Genomic DNA, 26194 nt, shown 5'->3' with positions numbered 1-26194 from the left:
GATTCTCCTCCCTAGTTCTGCACATATTTCTTCATATACAGGAGCACATGCATATTTAAGCCACTCTCCTCCTGCCCTTGCACTAGCATCAGCCTACACACATTCAGAGTTGGACCCTTGGCTGCAGATGTTTTGGTTCACCTGAAATCATCATATGTAAAGGCTCTCAGTTATCCTACTGTCCTATCCTTGCCCCTGCACCTTCCCTCTGTACCCAGTCTGCCTCTGCACTTGTCTTCCCTCTCCAGGGTGGACCCTCCAGTTGCATGCCCTGAAGGACCACCCAACAAAGCTCTGGCTATGACTGCTTAATAGACTGCTAAAGATCAGCATGGGCTGAGCTGAGTAAAATAAAGATGGCCCAAGTGGGGTAATCTGGGCTATGGTGTGGGTGAGAGCCCTTGGTGAGGCACAAATTTAGAGTTTAGTCTCCCTGTAGCCACAAGCCTCTCCCTATAGGCCTTTCCATGAAGGGCTATCTGCCTCAGTTCCCCTACCTCAACCAGCACATTCCTCAGAATGGCCTCCAAAATGAGCTAGAGGATTTGAGAGGAGGTTCCCTTGGCCTCCAGGGACTCTAGGAATGCATCTGCCTTAATAAGAGCTGATGTCACTACGTGCACTGGTTCTTCCTCAGTTACCCTATTCCTTAGCCTGGCATGGCCAGAACTGCATGAAACTCCATGGACATCCCAGGAGGTTTGGTAGTAAAGGCTCATTCACTCTGAGAATTTTGGGAGCAGAGCCTAGGACACAGTGCAGAAAGCCTTCATCTTTATTGTTGGGGCTCTCCCCATTCTGCTACAACTTCTCATTGGCCAGGGAAGCAAAAGGCCTAGGAAGTGTTTCTGGGAGAAAATTATACACTGAATGTGATCAAAAGCATCCTTTTGCAGCCCCTGAGAGTTTGGCCCAGATTTTACTATCTTTAAAACCAACCCATGTTGGAGAATTTGTCTTTGTAGGTAGCATCAGCCAAGGATACAGTGGGAGAGTTGTATTCCTGTCTCAGGAAATGGCAACATATCTTCTGTCATTGGCTCCAAACTAGATCACATTGAAATCAGTATGGCAGCAGGCCACCTACCCAGATTCCAAAGTCCATGGGGAGTAGCCCCAGGTTTGATAAGTGCTGCTATCCTACACATATGCTCGGATCTCTTTTCTGCCTCTTTTAAGCTTCTGTTCTTCTCCTTGCTCCTGATTATTATACCAACCCACTGCTTCAGGGAACACAGTGATGCCAGTCCAGATGTCCCTGATTGTTACTAGTGTTCTTATCAACAGTCAGCCTCTATGTCAGAGATGGAGGGGTCACAGTTATCTGTGTATTTGGATAATAGGCACCTAGAATCATACAGTTTACTTATTCGGGGATCAGGGTAGAATGACAGCCAAATAAAGAGGAAACCATCATGTGCAAAGGCAAGTACCTGGTTTAAAAAGACAAAACAACATTTTTCATGAAGTTGGAAGAGTTTATAAGACCTGGGGTTCTCAACCTCCAGATAAAAGTCTGGCAGTAGAGAGTTGAAGCTGCAGTATGATGGGGTCATACTGTAGTTGGAGAGAAACTTCTGCTGCCACTAAAGTGATCTCTGGATTAGAAAAAGAAACTGGACCCAGTCTTCTAGAACAGTGTTCACAGGAGACCGAAAGCCCAAAGAGGGCAAAGTGCTAGCCACTTTGTTCATGGTGACAAGATGCCAGGGTAATTGGGCAGTTACTAAACCAGTTATGGGCCAGGCATGGTGAGTCTTGGGGGAGCTCTTGTACTATTAGCAGACCTTCCCCACAAGCCTTGCCTGCCCCCTTCTGCAGAGCTAACCAAGGAAGAAGGAAGGAAAGGGTGCTTCTGTGAACCTCACTATTGAGATTGTCTGCCTTAGAAGGTCATCCACCATGTGGCCACATGGTGGCAGCAGAGAACCAATTGATGGCACTTCATTTTTACCCCCTAAAAACCTGTGGGCAGATGATTTAGGAGGGCTTGTGAAGTCTTCTCCCAATCGGTAGAAATCTCTCCCAACATCTGGAGGTGGGATGGACTTCAGGTGGAGAGTATTTCGTTTCAGTTCTGTCCTGTGTGACTATATCTAGATGTGTTGACCATGGAATGCTGGAAGGGTGCCGTGATTTTCACTGGGTGTTTATTCATTTCCGGGCCAATTTGGATCAGGAAGGGAGTGCCTTTTATGTTGCCTTGGGCATGGTATCTTGCACTGGGTGTGACTGCTCTATGTTCCATTTCCTCTCTCAGTCACCAGCTGCTCAAGAAGATCCAGCATGGAAGGAGGGAAAATCCTGCCCAGGAAATGGAGAAAGCAAGGAATACTCAAGAGTAAACTGTGCTGGAATGTGTGTAGCACAGTGTGTGGGATCCAGGAGAGGGACCTGGGTCTTGATGGCTCCTTGGGAGAGGTGTTATCTCAGCTTTTAGAGAAGAACAAAAAAAGGGTGCTCCTGAAAAGAGGAATAGCATTGCAAAGGTCAGGTTAGGAAGGAGGTACAGGCAGTGAGGTGTGCACTGGGTAGGGAGTGGAGGAGGTAGAGCTCCCCAGTCCAGGCTCCTTCCTTACCCAGCCTCCTTACCCACTCCAGAACCACTGATAATATCCCAGAACCACTGTGACAGTGATGTTAGGCCTGGACCCCTTCCCTCTAGAGTCCAGGCCTACTGGGCTAAAGGGGCTATCTGGTTATAGATCCCCACCTCCAGTGTAGAGGGAGGCCACTAGCCAAAAGACAGTGCTGAGGTCTAAATGAAGGAGATGGCAAAGCAGAACTAGGATCTACCCACCAATTTACAGACTGGATAGAAAACTCTAGCTAACCATCTAACCAGGACTTTATTCTTATCTCAGAGACTAAAAGGCTTACAGAGTAGATTAGAGAAGCCCTGGGAACCAAAGCCCATCCCTTCCCCCATATCATAGGGCACTAGAGCAGAACCTTTGGGGGGAGTCTTTCCAGAGGTCAGTTTTATGGTTTGTACCCCCTATGGCTTCCACATACTGAGGCTGCAGTGGAGGGACCAGAGGCAGAGTTAAACCTTCACATAGTCTCCTCTGACTCTTGTCCAGGGAATGAGTCTCATACCTTAATTCATATGGCCCTGGGTGATCAGGGCACAACTACTTTCCTCTGACAAAGCCTCAGGGCAGGCAACTAAAAAGATTGTTCCTGCTCTTGAAGTGAGGCACTCCACAAGATCCCTGTCTCTTCCCCACACGGTAGGTCCCCCAGATGGGCTATGGGAACCAGTGTCTGAGGGTGTTGCTGTAACATAGCTCCACCAGAACAAAAGAACCAGGTTATCCTATCCACTTTTTACTTAGACATGGTCGGTTGTTGGAGGGATGTAATGGAATGGCTCAGGCCTGCTCTTTTCTCTTCAGGCCACTCCACGCACACCCACCCACAGGCCCCTGAGAAATAGACGCACAAGAGAAAGTGTAGGGCCCAGCATTGAGAAGAGTCAGATGGGCTGAGAGCCTGGCCTTCAACAAGGCTCCGCCCCCAGCTCCGCCCCTAGCCCCGCCCCCAGCCCAGCCTCACCCGGTCTGCTCCCTCGGGTCGACTTTGCTCCACGCGGTAATTCCAAGCCAAAGATCCCGCGGCAGGTGAGACGGCTGTTCCTTTCTTTGCCGTGTGTACATTGGCATCAGGTGCTCCTTGTGGAAGGGGTTGGGCTTCACAGAAACCCTGGGTGGAGGTTGGCCGTCCAAGAGCTTTCTGACCGTTCTTCAACGCTGATCTCAGCTCAGACCTCTGTTCCCAGCCAAGGCCTGAAACCAGGTATCCCCAAGGGGCTCCAGATCGCCTCGATGGAGCTTCGTCAGCTACTGCCACTGTTCTTCCTGCTGCTGCTGCTATTGCTGCTGACTGCGGTGTCGATGTCATACAGGGACTGGCAGTGCCCTCGCACACCCTACGCTGCTTCCCGCGACTTTGATGTGAAGTATGTAGTGCCCAGCTTCTTTGCTGGCAGCCAGGTACAGGCCTTGGCCACCTATGAGGGCAGCGGGGATGGGAGTGCGGTGTTTGTGGCCACACGCAATCACCTGCATGTGCTTGGGCCTAACCTGCAGTCTATTGAGAGTCTGGCCACTGGCCCTACCGGGGATCCTGGCTGTCAGACATGTGCGGCCTGTGGCCGCGGCCCCCATGGCCCACCAGTTGACACAGACACACTGGTGCTGGTTCTGGAGCCGGTGTTGCCAGCACTGGTCAGCTGTGGCTCAAGCCTACAAGGCCGCTGCTTTCTGCATGAGCTGGAGATGCGCGGGACAACCCTGCACCTGGCAGCGCCTATCTGCCTTTTCTCAGCCCATAACAACCGGCCTGAGGATTGTCCGGACTGTGTGGCCAGCCCATTGGGCACCCGTGTGACAGTGGTTGAGCAGGGCCAGGCCTCCTACTTCTATGTGGCATCCTCACTGGATGCAAAGGTGGCTACCAGCTTTAGCCCTGGCTCAGTGTCCATCCGGCGCCTCAAGGCAGATGCCTCAGGATTCGAACCAGGCTTTTCCTCATTGTCAGTGCTGCCAAAATATTTGGACTCCTACCATATAGAATATGTTCATAGCTTCCATGCAGGAGCCTTTGTTTACCTGCTCACTGTTCAGCCTTCCAGTGTGATAGACTCTCCTGGTGCCCTGCAAACCCGCCTGGCACGGCTCAATGCCTTGGAGGCAGATTTGAGTGACTACCGAGAACTGGTCCTTGACTGTCATTTTGCACCTAAACGTCGGCGCCGTGGGATCCCAGACCGGGAGCAGTCCTACCCGATCCTTCAGGCAGCCCACTCTGCTTCAGTGGGCACCCAACTCGCTGCTGAGCTGAGTATCACCGAGGGCAATGAAGTGCTATTTGGAGTCTTCACCACTGGCAGGAATGGCAGTCCTGGCATGGGTCCCAACTCTGTTGTCTGTGCCTTTCCCATCAACCTGCTGGACACCCTAATTGATGAGGGTGTGGAACACTGTTGTGAGTCCTCAGTTCATTCTGGCCTCCCACGAGGCCTTGACTTCTTCCAGTCGCCCAGTTTTTGCCCTAACCCGGTAAGCAGAAAGAAGGGGACTTTACCTGTGAACAGTCTGTTGGTGGCTGAACACAGGCTGCTCCCTTCCATCACTGAGAGGACCTGGAGGGGGAGAGCAGGCAGAGAGAAGCATTCTCTTCTTCCCAGTTCATGCAGGCTTGGGGTGGTGTGAAAAATCAGCCAAACAAACGCTCCCCTGGAGGCTCATCTTCCAACTATGCTGGATTTCTTTTTTGGGGGTGGTGGTGGTACTGAAGATTGAACTCAGGGGCACTCAACCACTGAGCCACATCCCCAGCCCTATTTTGTATTTTATTTAAAGACAAGGTCTCACTGAGTTGCTTGGCACGTCTCTTTTACTGAGGCTGGCTTTGAACTTGAAATCCTCCTGCCTCAGCCTTCCAAGCTGCTGGGATTACAGGCCTGCACCACTGAACCCAGCCTATGCTAGCTTCTGATACGTCCTCACTTTGTGTTTTCACCATCTCAGCCATCATGGCTTCTGTTTTTTTTGTTTTGTTTTTTAGGTAGTTTCTTTGGTTACATCAGAATGGGGTTGTATAATTGTCTCTCTGCCAGCACAGTTCCCAAATTCTGGGTAAAATGATGAACATCCCTCCAATCTGCCCAATCTGCCTCAGACACACACACAGAAAAGTTTGCATAAAGGCACAAATTCTCATACAGGCAGATGCTTACAGATTTTCACAGACTCGGGTTGCTTACCAAACACAGTTTTACTTTCCTTATGGGAGCACTTGTTTTGCTCTACTTTCCTAGGGGCGTGGGACAAGAGTTTCTAAAGAACCCCTGACCCCACCATGTTCGGGAAACCTCCTAGGCTTTGGAAGTCAGGGGGTTTGTTGGGAACCTGTATGGCCTGTGTTTCATTAACCCATTCTCTGTAGGGTGATTACAGGAGGACCCTGGACACAGTGAGAAGGCAACTTTGCTCTATAAGGTTCTGGGAGCCTCAACCCAATATTGTGCAATCAACTATAAACATCTGGGGATGAGTAAAGGCCTAGGAGGGGCTTGGAATTGTTTAACCCCATATTTCCTGCTACCATAACTGCCCCAGACAGGAGGTTTCACATCCCATGCTGAAATGGGGGATCCTTCCAACAGACCTTACCCATGTCTGTCCAGCCACAGAGTCAGGGAGTGAGAATAAAAACAAACAAGACAATCTTTAAAATGCTACTTTGAGCAGCTCAGTGATGAAGTGCTTGCCTAGTATGCATGAGGCCCTGGCTTCAATCTCTAGAGCTACCCCTCTAGATTGGGAGTCCCCTGAAAAAAAAAAAAAACCTGAGAACAAAACCAAAATTAACTCATTAAAGCCACCGAAATAGCCCTACCCAGCTGGGCAAAGTGGCCCACACCTGAAATTCCAGCAGCTTGGGAAGCTGAGGCAGGAGAATCACAGATTCAAAGCCAGCTTCAGCAACTTAGTGACAACCTATTTCAAAATTAAAAATAAATAAATAAAAAGTGTGGTGGCACACACCTATTATCCCAGAGGCTCAGGAGGCTGAGGCACGGAGGATTGTGAGTTCAAAGCAGCCTCAGCAATTTGGTGATGCCCTAAGCAATTCAGCAAGATCCTGTCTCTAAATAAAATATTTAAAAGGGCTTTGGATGTGGCTCAGTGGTTAAGCACCTCTGGGCTCAATCTGTGGTATTAAAAATAAAAATAAACAATTAAATAGATAGAAAGGGCTGGGGATGTGGCTCAGTGCTTAAGCACCCTGGGTTCAATCTCCAGTACGGAAGGAAGGAAGGAAGGAAGGAAGGAAGGAAGGAAGGAAGGAAGGAAGGAAGGAAGGAAGGGAGGGAGGGAGGAAGGGAGGGAGGGAGGGGGGAAGGGAAGGGAAGGGAAGGGAGGGAGGGAGGGAGGGAGGGAGGGAGGGAGGACGCCCATATGGGTTGGATGGAACATTGGATGAGTGGACTTCCACCAAGCAGCTGCTCTGAATCTCTGGTCATCCTGGGCCCCTGGCCCTGTTGTGAGACTTTCATTTGACTGCCTTTCCAGCTCCTATTAATGTCCTGAAGGTGAGAGAACTTTAATCCAGTGTGAGGAGAGGAAATAGTTAGTCTCTCTCCCTTAGCTGAGTACATCTGGATGGAGAGTCCCTATGGGTGATACTTCTTTTCTGGGCTGGAAAGCCCTGCCTGGCCCCATCTTCTTTCTTCTGGGAAGTGAAAACCTCTCCACAATGTAGCTAGGGTCAGTGGGTTAGAATACACCCAGCATCTAGTAACTAGGCAGTGCCAGGCACTAGTAAGACCAATATTGAGCCCTACCCACAGACTTCCCAGGCTCCCAGGAGGTGTATAGCCAGTATTTGTTTAATGATACTAGGCTTGCAGCCTCTGGGGCAGTACCCACTTTGTACCTCAGGGCTTGTGCCTATCCTCCATGGTTTTAGGTAGAGTGTGGGTTCTCCATGGGGCACTGGACACTTAGAGCAAGTGTTTTCAGGAGCTGGGGGCCCCTAGTCAAGCCTATGACCCAAAGGTAAGTTCTTGGATCTACAGACAAGTAAACAGGGGTGTGGCCCTGGCTGAGCTGAGGCTTCTTTTCAACTCCAGAGCCCCACCTGTCTTTGAGTCATTCTGGAAATACCTGGCAGGCTTCTAGCTAGGGCCAGGCCCCTTTCCTTCTCAAGGAAAGACAAAGTCTCAGTCTCTACATACACAGGCTACAGACTAGGGTATATGGGCTTTCTAGGCCCAGTTCTGCACCTACTCTTATTCCCAAGACTCTTGCTTAACAGTGAGGTATCAGAAAGGTGGTCTGATGGAGACTTCAAAGGCTTCTGCTTTAAAGAATGTCCTCAGGGCTGGCAAGGGAGAATCATAAGCACCTGGGGCTAGCCACTGGGCTTTGCCAATACCTCAAACCCAGCCCCAATACTTTCTTTTCTTTTCTTTTCTTTTCTTTTTAAAGAGGGACTGAGAGAGAAGAGAGAGAGAGAGAGAGAGAGAGAGAGAGAATTTTTAATATTTATTTTTTAGTTCTCGGCGGACACAACATCTTTGTTGGTATGTGGTGCTGAGGATCGAACCCGGGCCGCACACATGCCAGGCAAGCGCGCTACCGCTTGAGCCACATCCCCAGCCCCCAATACTTTAAATTCATATACTGGCTTCCTACTTTCCCAGAAGCTTTCATGGTCCTGCCCTAGAAAGTACAGCCTTCAAATCACCTTCTTGCTAAGAGCATGAGAGAGTTAATGTCTCCCAGCTTCTGGGGCCTAGCTTGGCACCCAAGCCATAGGGCCTTGGTTTATTCCCTCTGTACAGAGGAAGTGAGAGATACAGGAGGACCTTTAGAGTCTCCAGGAGAAGGACCATATTACCAATCTTGTGCTGGCCAATTAACCTCAGAGTTCAACCCCTCATGTGAGTGGAGAAACTTAAGCTCAGACAGGGTTTCCTGAAGTGCACTTGCAGAGGCACAGTAGAGCCAGCAGGGGGTGGGAGAGAACTCTGGGTAAGAGCACAGGCTTCCACCATGGTTCCTATCCTGTGGTATTTTGAAGCCTTGGACAAGTGGCCAACCCTCTCTGAGTTTGATTCTACTTTACAGGTGGTTGTGAGGATGTAGTGGGATTGATTCTCTAAGACCAATAAGTGCCAGAATGGAAAAGTCGGGGAGAGCTGACCTTCCTGCCTGGGCTTCTTTCTTTCCCTGCCCTTGCTACCTCCAAGAGCCCTGTGGGGGAAGTAAGGGCAGATAACCGGCAAGCCCAGGGTGTCTCTCATCAGGGAAGGTGAGGGATGGGAGCTTGGGGCTGCTGTGATCACCGACTGAGGTCCCAAAAGGTCAGTGCACAGGGCTAAATTCTAACTCTCTCTTCCCTGACACTCTTCAGCCTGTCCTGGAAGCTTCTAGCCCCAACATCAGCTGCCACCACTTCCCTCTGCTGGTCAGCCGCAGGTTCCCACGTGTGGATCTATTCAATGGGCTGTTAGGATCAGTGCAGGTCACTGCACTTTATGTGACACGCCTTGACAATGTCACAGTGGCCCACATGGGCACATCTGATGGGCGTATCCTACAGGTAAGTCTCTCACTCCACAACCCCTTGGCCCTTTGTTCCTGTCTCCATGCTTATTTTTCTCACAGTTGACTTGTCCCAGGTGGAGCTAGTCAGATCACTCAACTACTTGCTGTATGTATCCAACTTCTCATTGAGTAACAACGGACAGTCCATCCATCGAGATGTCAAACGCCTTGGAGACCACCTACTTTTTGCCTCTGGGGACCAGGTGAGGTGGGCATGGTCAGAGTCTAGAATCACAGCCTTTCTATTCATTCCCAGGAGGCATTGACATTCAGGTCTCACCACCCCAGTCTACAATGGGAATAGGAGGGTCTATAGGGCCCAGTTCCTTTCTCCAGTCATCCCTAAACTGCCTATTTGTCACCTCAAGGTCTTCCAGGTACCTATCCAGGGGCCTGGCTGCCACCATTTCCTCACTTGTAGGCGTTGCCTACAAGCACAGCATTTCATGGGCTGTGGCTGGTGTGGGAACATGTGCGGCAGACAGAAGGAGTGTCCTGGCTCCTGGCAACAAGATCACTGTCCACCTGTGCTTACCAAGGTACAACATCTCTAAAGATAAGCAGGGCCTGTAGTGGGGTCAGCAAATTTTGACCATGATCTTGCTCAGGCCCAAAATGTCTGCAGATCTCCAAGGAGGGCATTCTTGGCAAAGGGATGAACATGCAAAGACTTGGTAGGCAAGAAAAATGCTTGAATGAGCTGGGTGCAGTGGCACACATCTATAATCCCAGTGGCTCAGAAGGCTGAGGCAGGAGGATTGTAAGTTCAAAGCCAGACTCAGCAACAAAGCACGGCCCTAAGCAACTTAGAGAGATCCTGAGTCAAAATAATAAAATAAAAAGGGTTGAGGGTGTGGTTCAGTGGTTAAGCACCCTGGATTCAATCCCTGATACTAAAGGGAAAAAAAAAAACTTTGAATGAGGATTAGCAAGTGACCCAGAATGACTGAAATATGGGGCAAACAAGGGATATGGCAGGGAACTCTAGCAGAAGAAGATGAGGCTGAGAGAAATCAGACCTGCACAAGAATTCAGTCTCTCTGTTCCTCCCACTTCAGTTTTACCCTGACAGTGGACCCCTAAGGGGCAGCACAAAGCTGACCCTGTGTGGCTCTAACTTCTACCTGCATCCTACTGGTCTTATACCTGAGGGAACACATCAGGTCACTGTGGGCCAAAGTCCCTGCCACCTGCTGCCTAAGGACACCTCAAACCTCAGGTACAAGCCAGCCCTACCTTCTCTATCCTCGATGGGAGCAACCAAGTAACCCTTTTCCTGTGAGACCCTGTCTTTTGCTTATCAGGAACAAGGGGGTATGGGGTAAGCTGCAATGGGTCTAGTTGCTTTGTGTCTAGGGAGAAATCTCTATCCTGTTTTGAACTTGCATGTGCCTATCCATTGGTTTAGTCATGGACTAGGCAAAGTTAGTCCCTGCCCCATGCAATCTTATCTGCCCTAGAGAAAGGCATGGGTGGAGAACTACCATCCTCAGGCTCAGAGGAACCCTGTTACTGGTAGTGGGTATACAGGCAGGTCTGTGTGATTCCTGGCTGACCTCAAGGGTCCCCTGGCATCCTAGTCCAGTGCCCCGGAAGGACTTTGTAGAGGAACTTGAGTGTGAGCTGGACCCCTTGGGCACACAGGCAGCAGGAACTACCAACATCACCCTTATCGTGACTAATATGCCACGGGGAAAGCACTTCCAGGTAGAAGGCATCTCCATGCTGGAAGGCTTCTCTTTTGTGGTAAGGACATTTTGCCCTATCTGTGCCTTTGTCCAGTGGGTGGTACCAGAAGGGAAGGGCTTGGAGTGGGAGTCCTGTTCCAGCTAAGCCACCTCTATGCCCACTTAGGAGCCAGTGCTGAAAAGAGTACAACCCCTGTTTGGCCCACGGGCAGGGGGCACCTGTCTCACTCTTGAAGGCCAGGGCCTGTCTGTAGGCACCAGCCGGGCTGTGTTGGTCAATGGAACCCAGTGCCAGTTGAAACGGTAAGGGTTATCAGGCAAGGTGATGGGAGGTCACAAGGACTCATCCAGGGGAGCCAGCAGGTGGGGTCCTAAATCTTGTCTGGATGGAGAGAAGAGAGCTCAGTCACATAGTCAGTTTGGAGGACAGTTTCAGGAATAAGGATCTGCTGCCCCCTCCATCCCAGAGGCAAAAGAGCCTATCATTGGGATTAGGGATGTAGCTCAATTGTAGAACATTTGTTCCTTTGTAGAGGAACTTGAGTGTGAGCTGGACCCCTTGGGCACACAGGTATATAGTCCCTGAGTTTGATCCCCAACACTACCAAAGAGAGAGCGAGCGAGAGAGTGAGAAAGCAAGAGCACGCGCATGCTAATGAGTCTATCAGAGTCTATTAGTTCCGGTTAATAGACTTGTTTCCTCCCTGCCCTTTTGGAAGTCTTATTGGGACCAACTCATCTTCAGACAGATCCATGGAGGGTGTGGGCACGTGGGGGAGACAATCAACAGAGGAACTAGGAGGGATTAGTAGACCCTGAAGGAGGTAAGCCTGTCTGTCATAAGGGGGGTACCCCTGAGCCCAATCCCTCATTCCTACAGGGTCAGCCAGGGGCAGATTTTATGTGCCACACCCCCTGGGGCTGCCACGGCCAGAGTACCCCTTCGCCTGCAGGTGGGAGGTGCTGAGGTGCCTGGCTCCTGGACCTTCCACTACCAGGAAGACCCCATTGTGCTGAACATCAGCCCTAACTGTGGATACCCGTAAGTGCTACTACTTTGCTCAAATTGGCCTCTGAGGAATGAGGGAGCCAGGTTTGGAAAGTACCCCAAACTCACCATCCTGCTGTCTTTCACAGAGGCTCCCATGTCACTATCCATGGCCAGTATCTGACTTCAGCATGGCACTTAGTGCTATCATTCCATGATGGGCAAGGAACAGTGGAGAACAGGGTGAGTGTCTGCTAGACTGGAAAGAAAAAGGCTGAACCAATCCCTTGAGCTCCAGTCCTATGCCACCAGTAGTTGAAAACTAGCCCTGGGCTGGGCTTACGAGACTGGGGCAGCCATAAGTGGGGCACCTGCCTAACCATTCTCATGTGCATCCCAACAGTGTGAGGGGCAATTTCCAGAGCAGCATCAATGCCGCCTGCCTGAATATGTGGTCCGAGGCCACCAGGAGTGGGTAACAGGAAATCTGAGTGCCTGGGGGGATGGAGCTGCTGGCTTCACACTACCAGGCTTTCGCTTCCTACCCCCACCCCGTCTACCCAGTGCTGAACTAGCCCCACTGAAGCCTGAAGAGCATACTATTAAGTTTGAGGTAGGTGTGGAGGATGGGGAAGGGATAGTGGGAGATTAGGAGATGGGGGGCTGGGCCACTGGTTTGTCCTCATGACTGTCTCTGCAGTATATTGGGTTGGGTGCTGTGGCTGACTGCGTGAGTGTGAACGTGACCGTGGGTGGTGAGAGCTGCCAGCACGAGTTCCGGGGGGACGTGGTGGTCTGTCCCCTGCCCACCTACCTACAACTTGGCAAGGATGGAGCCCCATTGCAGGTAGGCAGTTCTGCTAGTCTTCCACAGGAAATATGGGTTGAGTGCCTAAGGCTGGGCCTGAGATATCATCTGCCCCCAGGTTTGCGTGGATGGTGAGTGTCATATCCTTGGCAGAGTGGTGCAGCCAGGGGTCCCACAGAACACACTCCTTATTGTCTTGCTCGCCTTGCTGTTGCTCATGGCTTCAATGGCCACTGTGCTAGTTTTCAACTACTGGTGGCGGAGGAAACAATTGGGTGAGCTCCCCATTTCAATCCTGACTTAGCCCTTACTCCCAAATAGTGGCATCTCCAAGTCCCCACCTCTACCTGCCCAGATCTTGGGGGTCTCCCATACCTCCCTGTTGGGGTCAGCTACCAGGAGCTTGGAAAAAGCTGATTCTTATAGGTTGTCTTTCCACAGTTCTTTCTCCCAACCTTGATGACCTGGCATCCCTGGACCGGACCAATGGACCCACGCTCCTGCCTATGCTCCACTTAGGCTCTGACTATAGACATGGCCCTGGTGAGATGGAGGAGGAGATAGAAGCTAGGGCCACCCCTTCCCCACAAGCCTATCTCTCATTCCCTTTCCCCCCACAGAACTCTCTGCTATTGATAGTCCTGATTCTACCACTCGGGTCCATGCAGAATCCTTTTTGGACAACAGAGATGGGTCCTGTGTCCCACTGCTGCGGACAGAGTCCATTAAGCTCAGGGACCTGGACTCTGCACTCCTGGCTGAGGTCAAGGATGTACTGATCCCCCATGAGCGTGTAATCACCCACAGTGATCGAGTCATTGGCAAAGGTATGAAAGCCAGGTAGGGCTAGGGCAGAGGAGTCCCGAGATGGCATGGGCTCTGCTCTGCTTTCTCATCAACCTGTGTCACCTTGAGTATACCATTTAACTTCTCTGAGCCTCCATTTGCTCATCTGTAAAATGAGGATTAGGAAAAAATCCTAATTTTCAGTGGGTTCTGGAGTGGGCATGGGAGAGCTTCAGGCTCTGCCATCATGTGGCTGCTGCTTATTTTTAATGTCAGATTGGCCTGTTTGTTGGTCTGAGGTCTGGTTGCCAATGAAAGGGAGTGCTGTTAGCTTGGGCACTGGGAACCCTCTCACCATCACCCTCTCATAAGGCCACTTTGGAGTTGTCTACCATGGAGAATACACAGATGAGGCTCAGAATCGTATCCACTGTGCCATCAAGTCGCTGAATCGTAAGTGTGGTAAAGGTTGGGTGGGCAGGGAGAGGAGCCCAAGAGTAGGAGGGTCTTTCTTCCTGCTGTGTTGGCATCTAAGTGATCCCGAGCAGGAGACTACTGGGCCTGACCCAAGCCATTCTACAGGCATCACAGAGGTTCAGGAAGTAGAAGCCTTCTTGAGAGAGGGACTGCTCATGCGCGGCCTGCACCATCCAAATGTTCTGGCTCTCATTGGTATCATGCTGCCACCTGAGGGGCTTCCCCGTGTGCTGTTGCCCTATATGCGCCATGGAGACCTGCTTCAGTTCATCCGGTCACCTCAGCGGGTCAGTGCTCAGCTGCCCTAGGGGGCAGGGCTTTGGGCAGCATCTACAAATGGAACTATTCTGCTCTTGGTCACCAAATACTCTTTGCCCCCAGAACCCCACTGTGAAGGACCTCATCAGCTTTGGCCTGCAGGTAGCCCGAGGCATGGAGTACCTATCAGAGCAGAAGTTTGTACACAGGGACCTGGCTGCTCGGAACTGCATGTGAGCTGCAGCTGGGGTGAAGCAAAGGGTCAGGGCATGAGAGTGTGCAGCTGCACAAGGCCACCTCAGGGAAGAGCCCACTCCAGGCTTTGCTGTGAAGCCCTGGGCATGTCCTTCCTGGTCTGGACCTTTTTTTTTTTTTTGTCTGCCCAGTGCAGATTTGAACTGGATAGTGGGGCTCTGAAATTCTGTAAGGCCCTGGAACAGATGGATTCAGAGCCTGGTAGGAGTCAGTTCTAAGTGTGATTTCCCCCTCCCAGGCTGGATGAATCATTCACAGTAAAGGTGGCTGACTTTGGTCTGGCCCGTGATGTCCTGGACAAGGAGTACTACAGTGTTCAGCAGCAACGCCATGCTCGCTTACCTGTCAAGTGGATGGCATTGGAAAGCCTTCAGACCTATCGATTTACCACCAAGTCTGATGTGGTGAGGCCTCATGTGCCCTAGGTCCTTGGGGCCTCCATGTCCTGAGCACTTGAGCTTTTCCTATTCAGCTCTACCTGATTCAAGCCTAGGGAATTCCCAGGTTGGGCAACCCTCACAGCTCATTTGTTCACCTCTTGGACAGATGTGAGATAGAATCTGACAACCAGCAGGGCAAGAAGAGGCTGTAAATTCATTGGCTCTGACAATTCAGAGCTTGCCCAGCTCCAATTCTAGGAAGTCTGAGGTGGTGGGAGACGGAAGGGGACACACCTTTTATGATTTTGAGAAATAAGCTCCAAGTAGAGGGTGGGTCCTATATTTCTAGCTGAAGGATTCTGGGAGGTAGAGGAGGGAACCCACCTGCCTCCATTTTGGGATGAGAGTTGAGTGCCCTCTCCTCTTCCCTCCCACAGTGGTCATTTGGTGTGCTGCTGTGGGAACTGCTGACACGGGGTGCCCCACCATACCCCCACATTGACCCTTTTGACCTCATTCATTTCCTGGCCCAGGGTCGGCGTCTGCCCCAGCCTGAGTATTGTCCCAATTCTCTGTGAGTATGTGGAACTGGCAATGAGGTGGAAGCTGTGCTCCAGAGATGGGGGTGGAGGAGAGGAGACATTTTCTACTTGGCTTTCTGACTGACCTTCTGGAAAGGGATCCTCTCTGGGCCTCAGTTTCCTTATCTATGGACTGGTCCCACCCCCATGCAGAGCAGAATGCTGAAAGGATCTCACAGTTGCCATGGTAACAGCATTCCAATTCAGTCTGGGTTGAGGCCAGGGGTTTGGTTTCCCTGCTCTTCTCCCCGCTTTCCTGCCAAGGGGGCTTGTTTTCCATCTTTTCCACTCACTTAACCTTCAGGCTCCTACACTGGCCCCTCTGCATCTCCAGATTAGGGTTTTTTGTTGTTTTTTTTTTTTTTCTTTTCACTCAATCTGGTTTCAGATTCCTCATTCCCAGAGGGATGGCAGCAGCTGTGTTGTCATCAGTGCCTACAGGGTGGGTTTGGCTCCCTAAACAACAGGCATGTCTCAGCTATTCAGCTATGTTCAGATCTATGTGGTTAGAACAGGAAGAACCAGACCCCAGGTGAAAGGCATTGACAAATCCTGTTCCAGGCTGGGCTCCAGAAAGGGTGTGAGTAGCCCTTCCTCACAGTTCTTGAGCTTGACTTTTTTTTTTTTTTTTTTTTTGATGCTAGGTGCTGGGAGGTTGAACCCAGGAGTGCTTAATCACTGGGCCACATTCCCAGCACTTTTTATTTTTTATTTTAAGCTAGCTGAGTTGCTTAGGGCCTCACTGTTATTGAGGCTGGCTTTGGACTTGTGATCTTCCTGTCTCAGCCTCCTGAGTTGCTGGGATTACAGGCATGTGTCACCATGCCTCACTGGGCTTGATCTTTACTATCCAATGCACTAAGGCATTTGGTTTGGAGTAAGGGAAATTATCTCACTGCCTACTTGCATCTGGGGTGGCTTGCCTGAACACACTCAGGTAGAGATTTCTCTACAAGTTTTCTTTGATAGGTTGCAGTGAGGGAAGCAGAACTGGACAGACACAGGAGAGATTACATGCAACCCATCCATGGGACTGCTTGAGCTGGAATGGCCCTTCAGAATTTTCTGAAATTGAAACCAAGGGCCAGATCTTTGTACAAGGCACTAATTAATGCTGGTCACAGGCTGCCTGATGAGGGGGTGTGAGCTTGGGAGAGGCATTTCTTTTCTGTATAGATCAGTTTCTAGGGAGGGCGTAAGCCAAGAGTCATCTGCAGATAGCACTTCCAGCCTCTGGAAGAATGAAGGAGAGCTGGGTGGCACACCACAGTGTCTTCTACACTAAGGCAAGCCCTTTTTCCTCACTGGGCCTCAATTTACTCATCTGTGATTTACTCATCTGTGACGTGGGGATGATGACAGTACCATTCTTAAAGGTGTATATATATACCTTTAAGAATATATATAATTTGTATATATGTATATATATTTGTATGTGTATATACGTATATATATTTGTATATGTATATATTTGTATATATTTGTGTGTATTTGTATGTATGTATATTTGTATATATATATATTTGTGTATATATTTGTGTATATATATTTGTGTGTGTGTGTGTGTGTGTGTGTGTGTATATATATATATATATATATATATATATATATATATATATATATTTGTATATGGTGCTGAGAATTGAACCCAGTGCCTCACTCATGCTAGGCAAGTTCTCTACCACTGAGCCACAACCCCAGCCCCAACAGTACCACTCTTATAAAGAATCTGAGACATATATGAGATGCTATATGTAGGGCACTTAGACTACCATTTAAAGCAAGGATGACTTCCCCCAAATGATGAGGCATGCTCTGAGACTGACCCATCAGGTAAACCCTTACTGCAGAACAATGGTGCCCAAATACTGTTACTGTCCCAAATACTCCTCTTTCAAGACTTTTTTTTTTTTTTTCCTGCAGTGCCTGGGGGATTGAACCCAGGGCCTTGTGCATGCAAGGCAAGCACTCTACCAACTGAGCTATATCCTCAGCCCTATTTCAGGACTTTTAATCTCCATTTTACTTCCTTCCTAGAAGATTTGTGAAAGCCAGTCACAATGGCACATGCCTGTAATTGCAGCTTTTCAATAGGCTGAGACCAGAGGATGACAAATTTGAGGCCAATCTGGTTAAACTAGCAAGACTGTTTCTCAGAAATGAGCTGGGGAGCCAGGCACTATGGCTCATACCTGTAACCCCAGCAATTTGGGAGGCTGAGGCAAGAGGATTGCAAGTTCAAGGCCAATCTAGGCAATTTAGCAAGAACCTGTCTCAAAAACTACAAAAAGGCTGGGGCCAGGCACAGTGGCACATGTCTGTAATCCCAGTGACTGGGGAGGCTGAGGAATGAGGATTGCAAGTTTGAGGCCAGCCTCTACAATTTAGTGAGAGCCTGTCTCAAAAATAAAAAGGGCTGGCCAAGTATGGTGGTCTATGCTTGTAATCACAGCAATTCAGGAGGCTGAGGCAGGAGGATCTTGAGTTCAAAGCCAGCCTCAGCAAAAGCAAGGCATTAAGCAACTCAGTGAGATTCTGTCTTTAAATAAACTAGAAAATAGGGATGGGGATATGGCTCAGTTGTCAAATGCCTCTGGATTTAATCCCTGGTATCCCCCAAAATAAAAAGTAAAATAAATAGGGCTAATGGTGTTGCTTAGGGGTAGAGCACCCTGGGTTCAATCCTCAATCCTCATTACTTGCAATCAGTCAGTCAGTCAATGCATCTGAAGATAATCATGAGAATTTGTGAGGTGGCCCTAGCTAAGCATTTCATAGGCACTCTTGCCCTGTGCCCCTACTTCTCTGTGAACAGAGGAGAACTCAGAGTTATAGAAAGGCCTTGCTAAATTGCCTAAGATCATATATCCCAGTCTACAGGCACCAAAGCTCTTATCCTCTGAAACAGGGTGGCCCTTTGCCAGGATGGGAAGGTAGGACTGTAGCAGTAATCATAGTGATGAAAAGAACTGCCCCTGACTGGGCAAGGACAGTAGGCCCTGTCACATGTCCTTTTCTCTGGCCTGACAGGGTTTAACTGCAGGTGGGCTGTGCATTTTCCCTGGGTAGGGGTGACCCTGCCTTTGACATTACCCTTCTCTTACAGGTATCAAGTAATGCAACAATGCTGGGAGGTGGACCCGGCAGCACGACCTACCTTTGGAGCACTAGTGGTGGAAGTAGAACAGGTAGTGGCCTCACTGCTTGGGGACCACTATGTGCAGCTGTCTGCAGCCTATGTGAATCTGGGTCCCTGTGCATTGGATGAAATGAATGTGCTTCCAGAACAGCTTCAATCCCCATCTGTGCACAGGAGCATGTTGAGGCCCCGGCCCCTCTCAGAGCCACCTTTGCCCACTTGACCTAATCCCTGAGAAGTTCCACAGGGGCTGGACCTGCTTAGCAGCTTTGAGCCTAATCCCAAGCTGCCTCTGGGCCATTCCAGGCCAGAGAGCATTGAACCTCCACCTTGTCTCTACCCTTTAACCTTCTAAGACCATGGGAGGGGAATAAGACACATTAGTTCCCTCCCTCAACAGAGTGAGCCAGTGAGGAAGATCCTTCTATAGCATGTATTTATGGAGTGCCTGTTGTATATCCTGACTGCTGGGCACATAGAGTCAGCAGTGTCCACAGAGACACTAGTCCTTGAAGTAAAAAAAATAAATGCATATTCAAATACAAATTATGGTAAATGCTGTGAATGAAAAATAGGAAGCTGATATGAGGGAGAAGAGGACTGCTTTAGATAGAAGTGAGAGAAGTCTCCTAGGAGGTGATATTTTTGCTGAGGCCTTATCAAGTGGGGAATATCAGCCAGAAGCAGAGTTGGGGGGAAAGAATTTTGGGTAACGTGAGTAGTATACACAAAGACCCTTCAACTTGAAAGGGGCTGGTCAGCCAGAAGGCTCTAGAAGCAATGGAGGTTAAGCAAGCACTGGGGGCTAAAAGCAAGGCATAGATCAGATTACTAGAGACTACTAAATGGTCTAAGGGGGTGAGTTGAGTACACAAGCATGCAGCAGCTAGTATGATTTCTTCCATGGCTCAGGTTGCCTGCACCCCACCCCACCCCAGCACTTCTTCAGGGTCCCATTCTACATCCGCAGTACAACCCACCATATACATACACATAGTCAGGACATGGAGACTTGCCCACTTCCCAAATCTGCCAGCATTGTGCTTGCAACCTTGAGAAAGAAGAACCAGCAGAGAAGCCTGGGCTCCACACTATCAAGGAGCCAACTTTGAAGCACAAACTGCCCAAGCTATTTATACTCCTCAAGGCCACTACACAATAGCCACTAGCGGGGCATGTTCCTCTAGAAGTTGTTCCTCCTCCTCCTGCTCCTCCCCGATGCCCCTACTGCTGAACAGACAGCTGGGCCCAGTTTCAGGGAGCTGGAGTACCAGGGTGTCTGGTCTCAGGTTATAGATTACGTTACTTAGGACCCTAGATCACCCTAAGGGCTGGGGCAGCTCCCTTCTTTGTACCCCCAGCTCTGTGCCCTGTCACACATGGAACCCTGGTTTGGATCAGGAGCTCCCTGTTAAGTTTTGGTCCTTGGAATAAGAACCTCAGGCCAGAGACTCAGACCTAGGGACCTGAAGGACCCTGAGGATAGGTTGGTAAGTTGTAAAATGGGACTCTTCTGCTGGAATGCAGGGGCCCCAAAATGAGGGGCTTTTTGAGCTAATGGTGGGTGGGAACAGTCTGCCTATTTATAGGCTATACCTCTGATGCCTCTCAGCATGGGTATAAAGGAGGTTGTGGCCTTGCATGCTTGGTCACTGTGTGTGTGTGATAGTTGTCTTAATCAAGGCTAGGAGAGAAGTAAGTGAAGTATCCTGGAGCAACCCCACAGCTGTGTCCCTGTACCAGTTGGAAAGGACTGTCTCCATCCCTCCAGCTTGCAATCCTTACATTTTATATATATATATGTTGAAGTTGGACACAATACCTTTATTTTATTTATTTATTGTTATGGGGTGCTGAGGATCAAACCCAGCACCTCGCATGTGCTGGGCGAGCACTCTACCACTGAGCTCAGTGGTACACTAGCTGCTGCATGCTTATGTACTTAACTTACCCCCTTAGTCCATTTAGTAGTCTCTTAGGATTCTTTGTCCTTGGCTATCATCCTCTGGGTCAGGCAGAGAGGCATGGGAGCAAGAGGAGCCATCTCCTTTACAAAATAGTTTTACCTCCATGGAATAGGTATATCAGCCCCTAGTCCTTACTTCTTAATCCATCCTGAGGATCTAAGAGTCACTCAAAACTCTAAGCCCTCAGTTGTGAGGCAAGGAGGCAGTGAGGAGAAGGCCCAGGGGCTCCTTCCACACTACTCAGAAGACAGGGACTCAGAGAAGAAGGGGTCTCTGGCCAGGAGGGGAGCTTTGCGTGGAAAGGGGACCTAAACAAGAAAGGAAAAAGAGAGCTTAAGGGGTGTGATATTTTTTACACAGCCTTAATGTGGGGATTTTTGGTCTGTTTCTGGGTCTAATTCTGGCTCCAGGGAGGGGCTCCAGTTAAATAGGTGCTTATGGTACAAGATGATTATTTTTTTAATTTTTTAAAAAAATTTTTTGGTGCTGAGGATTGAACCCAGGGCCTTGTACATGCAAAGCAAGCACTCTACAAACTGAGCTATATCCCCAGCCCCGCTTATGGTACAAGATTATAGCACAGCTGCCCCACTCCAAACTTCTGCAGCCCCTAAGCTCAGAACTCCATTTTTAGGGTCACCTGATAGTTGCAAGTGCATCCAGAATGTTGTGAGCTAAGAACTATTTTAGGGTTTCAAATTGATGACTTGGCTATTGGTGACAGGGAGGACAGGTAGAGAGGGTCAACTCTAGGCCCTCAGATGGGCTAGGAGGACCAGGAGGCTTCTGAGTGTCCTCCAAGTCTGGGATAGGTTGGGCTGCCTCTCCCCTGGGGAAGACTTGAATAGTGGTTCCAGTACAGCAGGTGGCCCCTAGGCTTGCCAATAGGTGAGGATAGGGTAGGAAGTTGTTTTTCCCAAGGCTCTAGAATCCAGCCTTTCCACCAAGAGCTGGTACTGGCCCTCTGCCTCATCTCCCTCCTTAGTAGTCTAGTGGGGCTACGGGACTGGGGAAAAAGCAGTAACATCTGTGTTACTGTCACATCTGTGTTACTGTCACATCTGTGTTACTGTCATCGGGCACCTAGAGAGGTATACACAGGATAGACTGACCTGCTTTGGTGGAGAACCATTAGTCTGGCTTGAGATACCCATATGTCTCAGCCCTAGTATGTCAGGGAATTTCTCCAGGATCCCAAAGGTTTTCTGGGAGTCACAATTGAGGCCAGGTACAGCCCCACTCCAAGCCCATTCTCACCATTGTTCTGTGGACTGGTCCTGTTTTTTTTTTTTTTTTTTTAAACTGGGGATTGAATTCAGGGGTACTCACTTGACCACTGAGCCACATCCCCAGCCCTATTTTGTATTTTATTTAGAGACAAGGTCTCACTGAGTTGCTTAATGCCTCACAGTTTCTGAGGCTGGCTTTGAACTTTTGATTCTCCTATCTCAGCCTCCCAAGCCACTGGGATTACAGGCCTGTGACACCATGCCCAGCACTGGTCCTGTTTTAAACTCAATTTGAAGTAGTTGAAGGAAGCTGATGACTCCTTGGTAGGGCTCAGCATGGGCAGAGGCAGGAGGATCAGTGAGCACCAGAGCTCCCTATGCCAGGGGCACCCTTACCTCTCTTCTCTGCTCCCTTTCAGGTTGGTTTAGCCACCTGCACACTCTTGTAGGCTGTCATTGTCTGGGCATTTGAGATCTGAGATGTGTCAGGAAAGGTGGCAGAGGGAATGGGGTCTGAAGCAGCTGGTGGCCAGGATCACAGGATCCTATCAGCTTTGAAGACAGTGCCCCCTCCCTCATGGGTCACTCCTGGGATGTTGGACATGGAGAATTAGAAGGTCCAAAGAGGTTGATTCCACCCCTGGGCTCCATAGCAGTGACAGATTCAGCCAAGCATGTGTCCTGCTGGCAAGTACCTCCAAGTCAGGGAGCCTCCTCTTCAAAGGGGAAAACAAATATTTTTGCTCAGCTGTAATCACGTGCCAACATGAACTTGTACCCAGATCTCTCTGACACATTAATCTGTTCCTATACCCTCTATCCGGCCTGGGTTCTGTATGGTTCCTGAAGGAGAGTAGTTCCTCTCACATTCCCTCTGCAGATGTTGTTGGAGGTCTCTTCCCAGCAGTCATGAAATAAATGTGTGCTTCTAACAGTATTTCTTCATCTCCTCTTTGTTGGGGGGCCGCTCCCAAGGGGGTAAGGAACTTACCTAGCCAATCAGGGAGGCTGAGCTGTTGCCCTCCCTCTGGACTGGTGCAGCTGGCCATCTTTCATGCAGAGTTACGTAAGCTTGAGTCAATTGGGGCTCAGAGCAGTTCATTGTAGGCTATTTTTAAGCTGCAACACATCACAGCAGAGGGGTCACTGCACTGAAGGCTTGCAAGGAAGGTTGTTTAAACATCTGTTATTTAAATTTGCCTGTGCCTTAGAGCTCAGAAGCTGTATCCTCCTGGCACTAGTAGGTTCTGCCTTCTACATCACAGATTAGGAGTGGATTATTTCCCTTCACCCTGCCATAGGTTCCCCTAGGGATGATGGGATTCTTTGTCCTTGGCTATCATCCTCTGGGTCAGGCAGAGAGGCATGGGAGCAAGAGGAGCCACCTCCTTTAAAAAATAGTTTTACCTCCATGGAATGGGTATATCATGACCAAGGGAAACTTCAGGGAAGCAGGAGATCTAGGGCTCCTGGGTAGCTTCTGGGAGGGGGATCAGGAGAGGAAAGCACACTGCTGGGCCTCAGTTTCCTGAGTATTGAGAAAAGGTTGGATCTAGGTTGTGCTCCTGACTGGAATGCTTCCCTCCTCAGGAGCAGAAGGCACACTGCTGGGCCTCAGTTTCCTGAGTATTGAGAAAAGATTGGATCTAGGTTGTGCTCCTGACTGGAATGCTTCCCTCCTCAGAAGCAGAAGGGCTGGTGTATAAGCCCTAATGAACCTCTGGAGAAACAGGTCTTATTTTCTGATCCATTATCAACAGTATAACTACACTGGAACCCTTGAAGATTCCTTTTGATCCTAATGTCCAGAGTCTTCTCAGGACACAGAGAATGGAAGGGAGGTGGACTATAAAAGTGCAGAACAGGAAACTTAATAGAGCTAGCTTCCTCCTGGGAGTCAGAAACAGGTCTATGTTGGTGAAACAAGCCTTGTTGATCCAGTAGGCCATAACCTAGCTACCTGTTAAGTTGGGGGAGGAGGGTCCATGGAAGATATAGCTTGGATGTGGGGCTTGGGGCTGTAGCACCCAAAAGGAAGGCATGTAATCTCCCCTCCAGCAAGACCCATGTCTCTGTGACTTTGGCATGGCACTCACTCATTGCACCAAAGGTTTCTGTAGTATGGGTCTAGAGCCTCATAGCCTAGCTACAGATACTGGCTTTACTATAGTTAAGACAGGCCTCTCTCTCCTTTTTGGTCATTGATTTCCTTATCTGTAATAAAGGTACAATAGTGCTGGGCTCATTTAATTACTGCAAGGCTGGGTTATGTGTTCTCTGGTAGAAATAATAATCTATTCCCAACCCCTATTGAACCCAGGTCCTCACTTGTATGAGGCAAATATTCTACCACTAAGCTATATCCCTGAGCCTCTTTTTTTGTTTGTTTGTTTGATTTTGGAGATTCTTGCTAAGTTGCCCAGACTGCTCTCCAACTTGCGATCTTCCTTCCTGAGAAGCTGGGATTAGAGGCATGTGCCACTATGCCTGGCTGTGCTTCGTCCTTGATGCCCTTCCTGCTGCCTCTTCACCATCCCCAAGGCCTTCTAGGTGACAAGATTTCAGCTTGATCTATAGGAGAGAATGGTTTTCTATAGGGACTCAACTCTCTCTCTAGGGGTTGGGGCCTTCCCCCAAGCCTGTCAGGAGGGATAGATGAAGTGGAAGGAGAAAGGCAATGCCAGTACACCCCTCACAGGAGACACTCCATCCTATCTTCCCCTCAGATTGAGCTCCTTCCAGCTCCTTTTGCTACCTGCTCTTCACCCTACAGCCCTCAGTCTGGGGAATGGGCTCATCCTGGGGGAGGGGTTCTAGGTTGCCATGGCAACACATGGCCCTCATCACTTCCCAGAATCAGAAATAGAATTGGAAGCCCTTCTTCCTGGTGAGAGACTATTTAAAAACAAGTGTGGGGGGAAGGTACAGGGGTACCTTCTCCAGGGTCTGGGAGGAAAAGGCCTAGACTAAGAATCTCTCTACCTGCCTGCTGCTCCTCCCCTCAGCTGGATAAGATGGGAATGGGTTTTTTTTCCAGCCAAGAATTCTAAGTACAAGGACTCAGCCTGGCCCAAAGGGATGTACACCTGGCCTGTACTCAATAACACAAGGTTCTTGGGAGGGCGCTGGCTTAGTGGCACCAACAAGGAATATACCCCTTCAACACCTGAGCTACCTGCTAAGTTATCTGGAGGAGAAAGTCCATGGAAGACACGGCTTGGGGCTGTAACACCCAGAAGGAAGGCATGTAAGCAGGACCCATGTCTCTGTGGCTTTGGCATGGCACTCAGTCATTGCACCATAGGTTTCTGTAGTATGGGTCTTGAGCCTCATGGCCTAGCTGCAGATTCTGGCTTTACCATAGTAAGAACAGGCCTCTCTCTCCTTTCTGGTCATTGATTTATTTATCTATAATAAAGGTACAATAGTGCCCAGCTTATTGAATTACTGCAAGGATGGGTTACGTATTCTCTGCTTTGCACTGGCACAGAAGGAGGATCTGATCAATCAAACTGCATAAAATTCCTTTTTCCTTTTTGTATTGTTTGCTTATTTCTTACGTGGGTAAGCAGCTGAATCTGGACAGGCAGGATCGAGGCAGGTTCCCTGTCTCAGTTTCCAGTCACAGTGTCAGTCATTGTTATTGTTATAAGCTGTATTTGCTTCCCAGGTAGCATCTTGTCTCTTTTGGCTGCCTCATTTGGGCCTTCCTTTTTGGGCCAGAACCTTCAATTGGCTCTGCTCTTTTTCTCCAGAAGACCTCAGGCCATTACTCATAAAGGACTCCAGCTCTGAAAACGAGGGTTATGCCTTACGTTGTAGAAGTAGGAGATGGTAGGGGATGGTTCAGGAATCAGAATGACAGGGGTCTCTTGGGGCATCACTCTGTACTTCCTCAGCCCTCCCAGGCACAGCCCAGCTCTGATGCTGCACAGGCATTCTAGGCAACTACTAGCACCTGTATCACAAAAAGACAACTCTTGCTCTCAGAGATTAATGATATTCTACAAGTATACATGTGCACAAGTGCATGCACACACATGCACAGTTCATAGACCCTTAGGTTTCTGCTACCTTTCTGGGCCATAGCATGAAGATAAGCATTTTAGCTCCTCTGTGTCAGAACCATCTGTCTTAATTGAAGTTTTCATCCAGGGAAGGGGAAGGTGGAGGGGGCCCAGGGGTCATGAGATGTGGCTGAGTCAGGCTTTGCCCATTGTCAGGTGCAGATGTAGTTTTGCAGATGCAGTAGTGCTGGCCTGGATCCCTAGTCACATAGCCTCACACCCCATGGCCAACTGTAAATACTATTTTTAACCTTTGTGAAAATAAACTGCTTCAGAGGATGAACCTACAGCTGCATTCTCCACAAACCTGTTTCTTGGGTGGAAAGACTGAGGCCTAAAGGGACACAGCCCTGGAAAACAGAGAACTCAGGACTGGTTGGTGGAGGGAGAAGGGCCCAGGTCAGAACTTCCAGACCCAGGCTTATGAAAATTGGTGGCTGGCTCTCTAA

General features: G+C 49.4%; 1 protein-coding gene across 5 annotated transcripts; it reads left to right on the top strand.

Moving 5' to 3' along the window:
• The first annotated feature begins 26 nt into the window (after window positions 1–26).
• On the top strand, window positions 27–19028 carry Mst1r (macrophage stimulating 1 receptor). 5 transcript variants are annotated; one of them, XM_040269732.2, is made up of 20 exons: window positions 27–3623; window positions 3763–5063; window positions 8929–9117; window positions 9197–9325; window positions 9491–9661; window positions 10181–10341; window positions 10703–10868; window positions 10977–11113; window positions 11691–11852; window positions 11948–12041; window positions 12202–12411; window positions 12499–12645; window positions 12725–12881; window positions 13048–13149; window positions 13227–13433; window positions 13765–14156; window positions 14251–14360; window positions 14621–14786; window positions 15200–15336; window positions 18450–19028. In XM_040269732.2, exons 2-20 carry the CDS (start codon window positions 3828–3830, stop codon window positions 18703–18705), a joined length of 4329 nt encoding a protein of 1442 aa, XP_040125666.2. In that variant the 5' UTR covers window positions 27–3623; window positions 3763–3827; the 3' UTR covers window positions 18706–19028. The 5 variants fall into 5 exon arrangements, with proteins under 5 accessions (XP_040125666.2, XP_021583162.2, XP_040125667.2 ...); XM_021727487.3 differs by having other exon boundaries at window positions 27–5063; window positions 13765–13845; window positions 13975–14156; XM_040269733.2 differs by having other exon boundaries at window positions 27–5063; window positions 13275–13433.
• Window positions 19029–26194: the final 7166 nt, after the last annotated feature.

Source organism: Ictidomys tridecemlineatus, chromosome 3 (assembly GCF_052094955.1).
Source record: "Ictidomys tridecemlineatus isolate mIctTri1 chromosome 3, mIctTri1.hap1, whole genome shotgun sequence".
Classification (NCBI taxonomy): Eukaryota; Metazoa; Chordata; class Mammalia; order Rodentia; family Sciuridae; genus Ictidomys; species Ictidomys tridecemlineatus.
The sequence above is the reverse complement of the archived record's forward strand: the minus strand, read 5'-3'. Positions and strand labels throughout refer to the sequence as shown.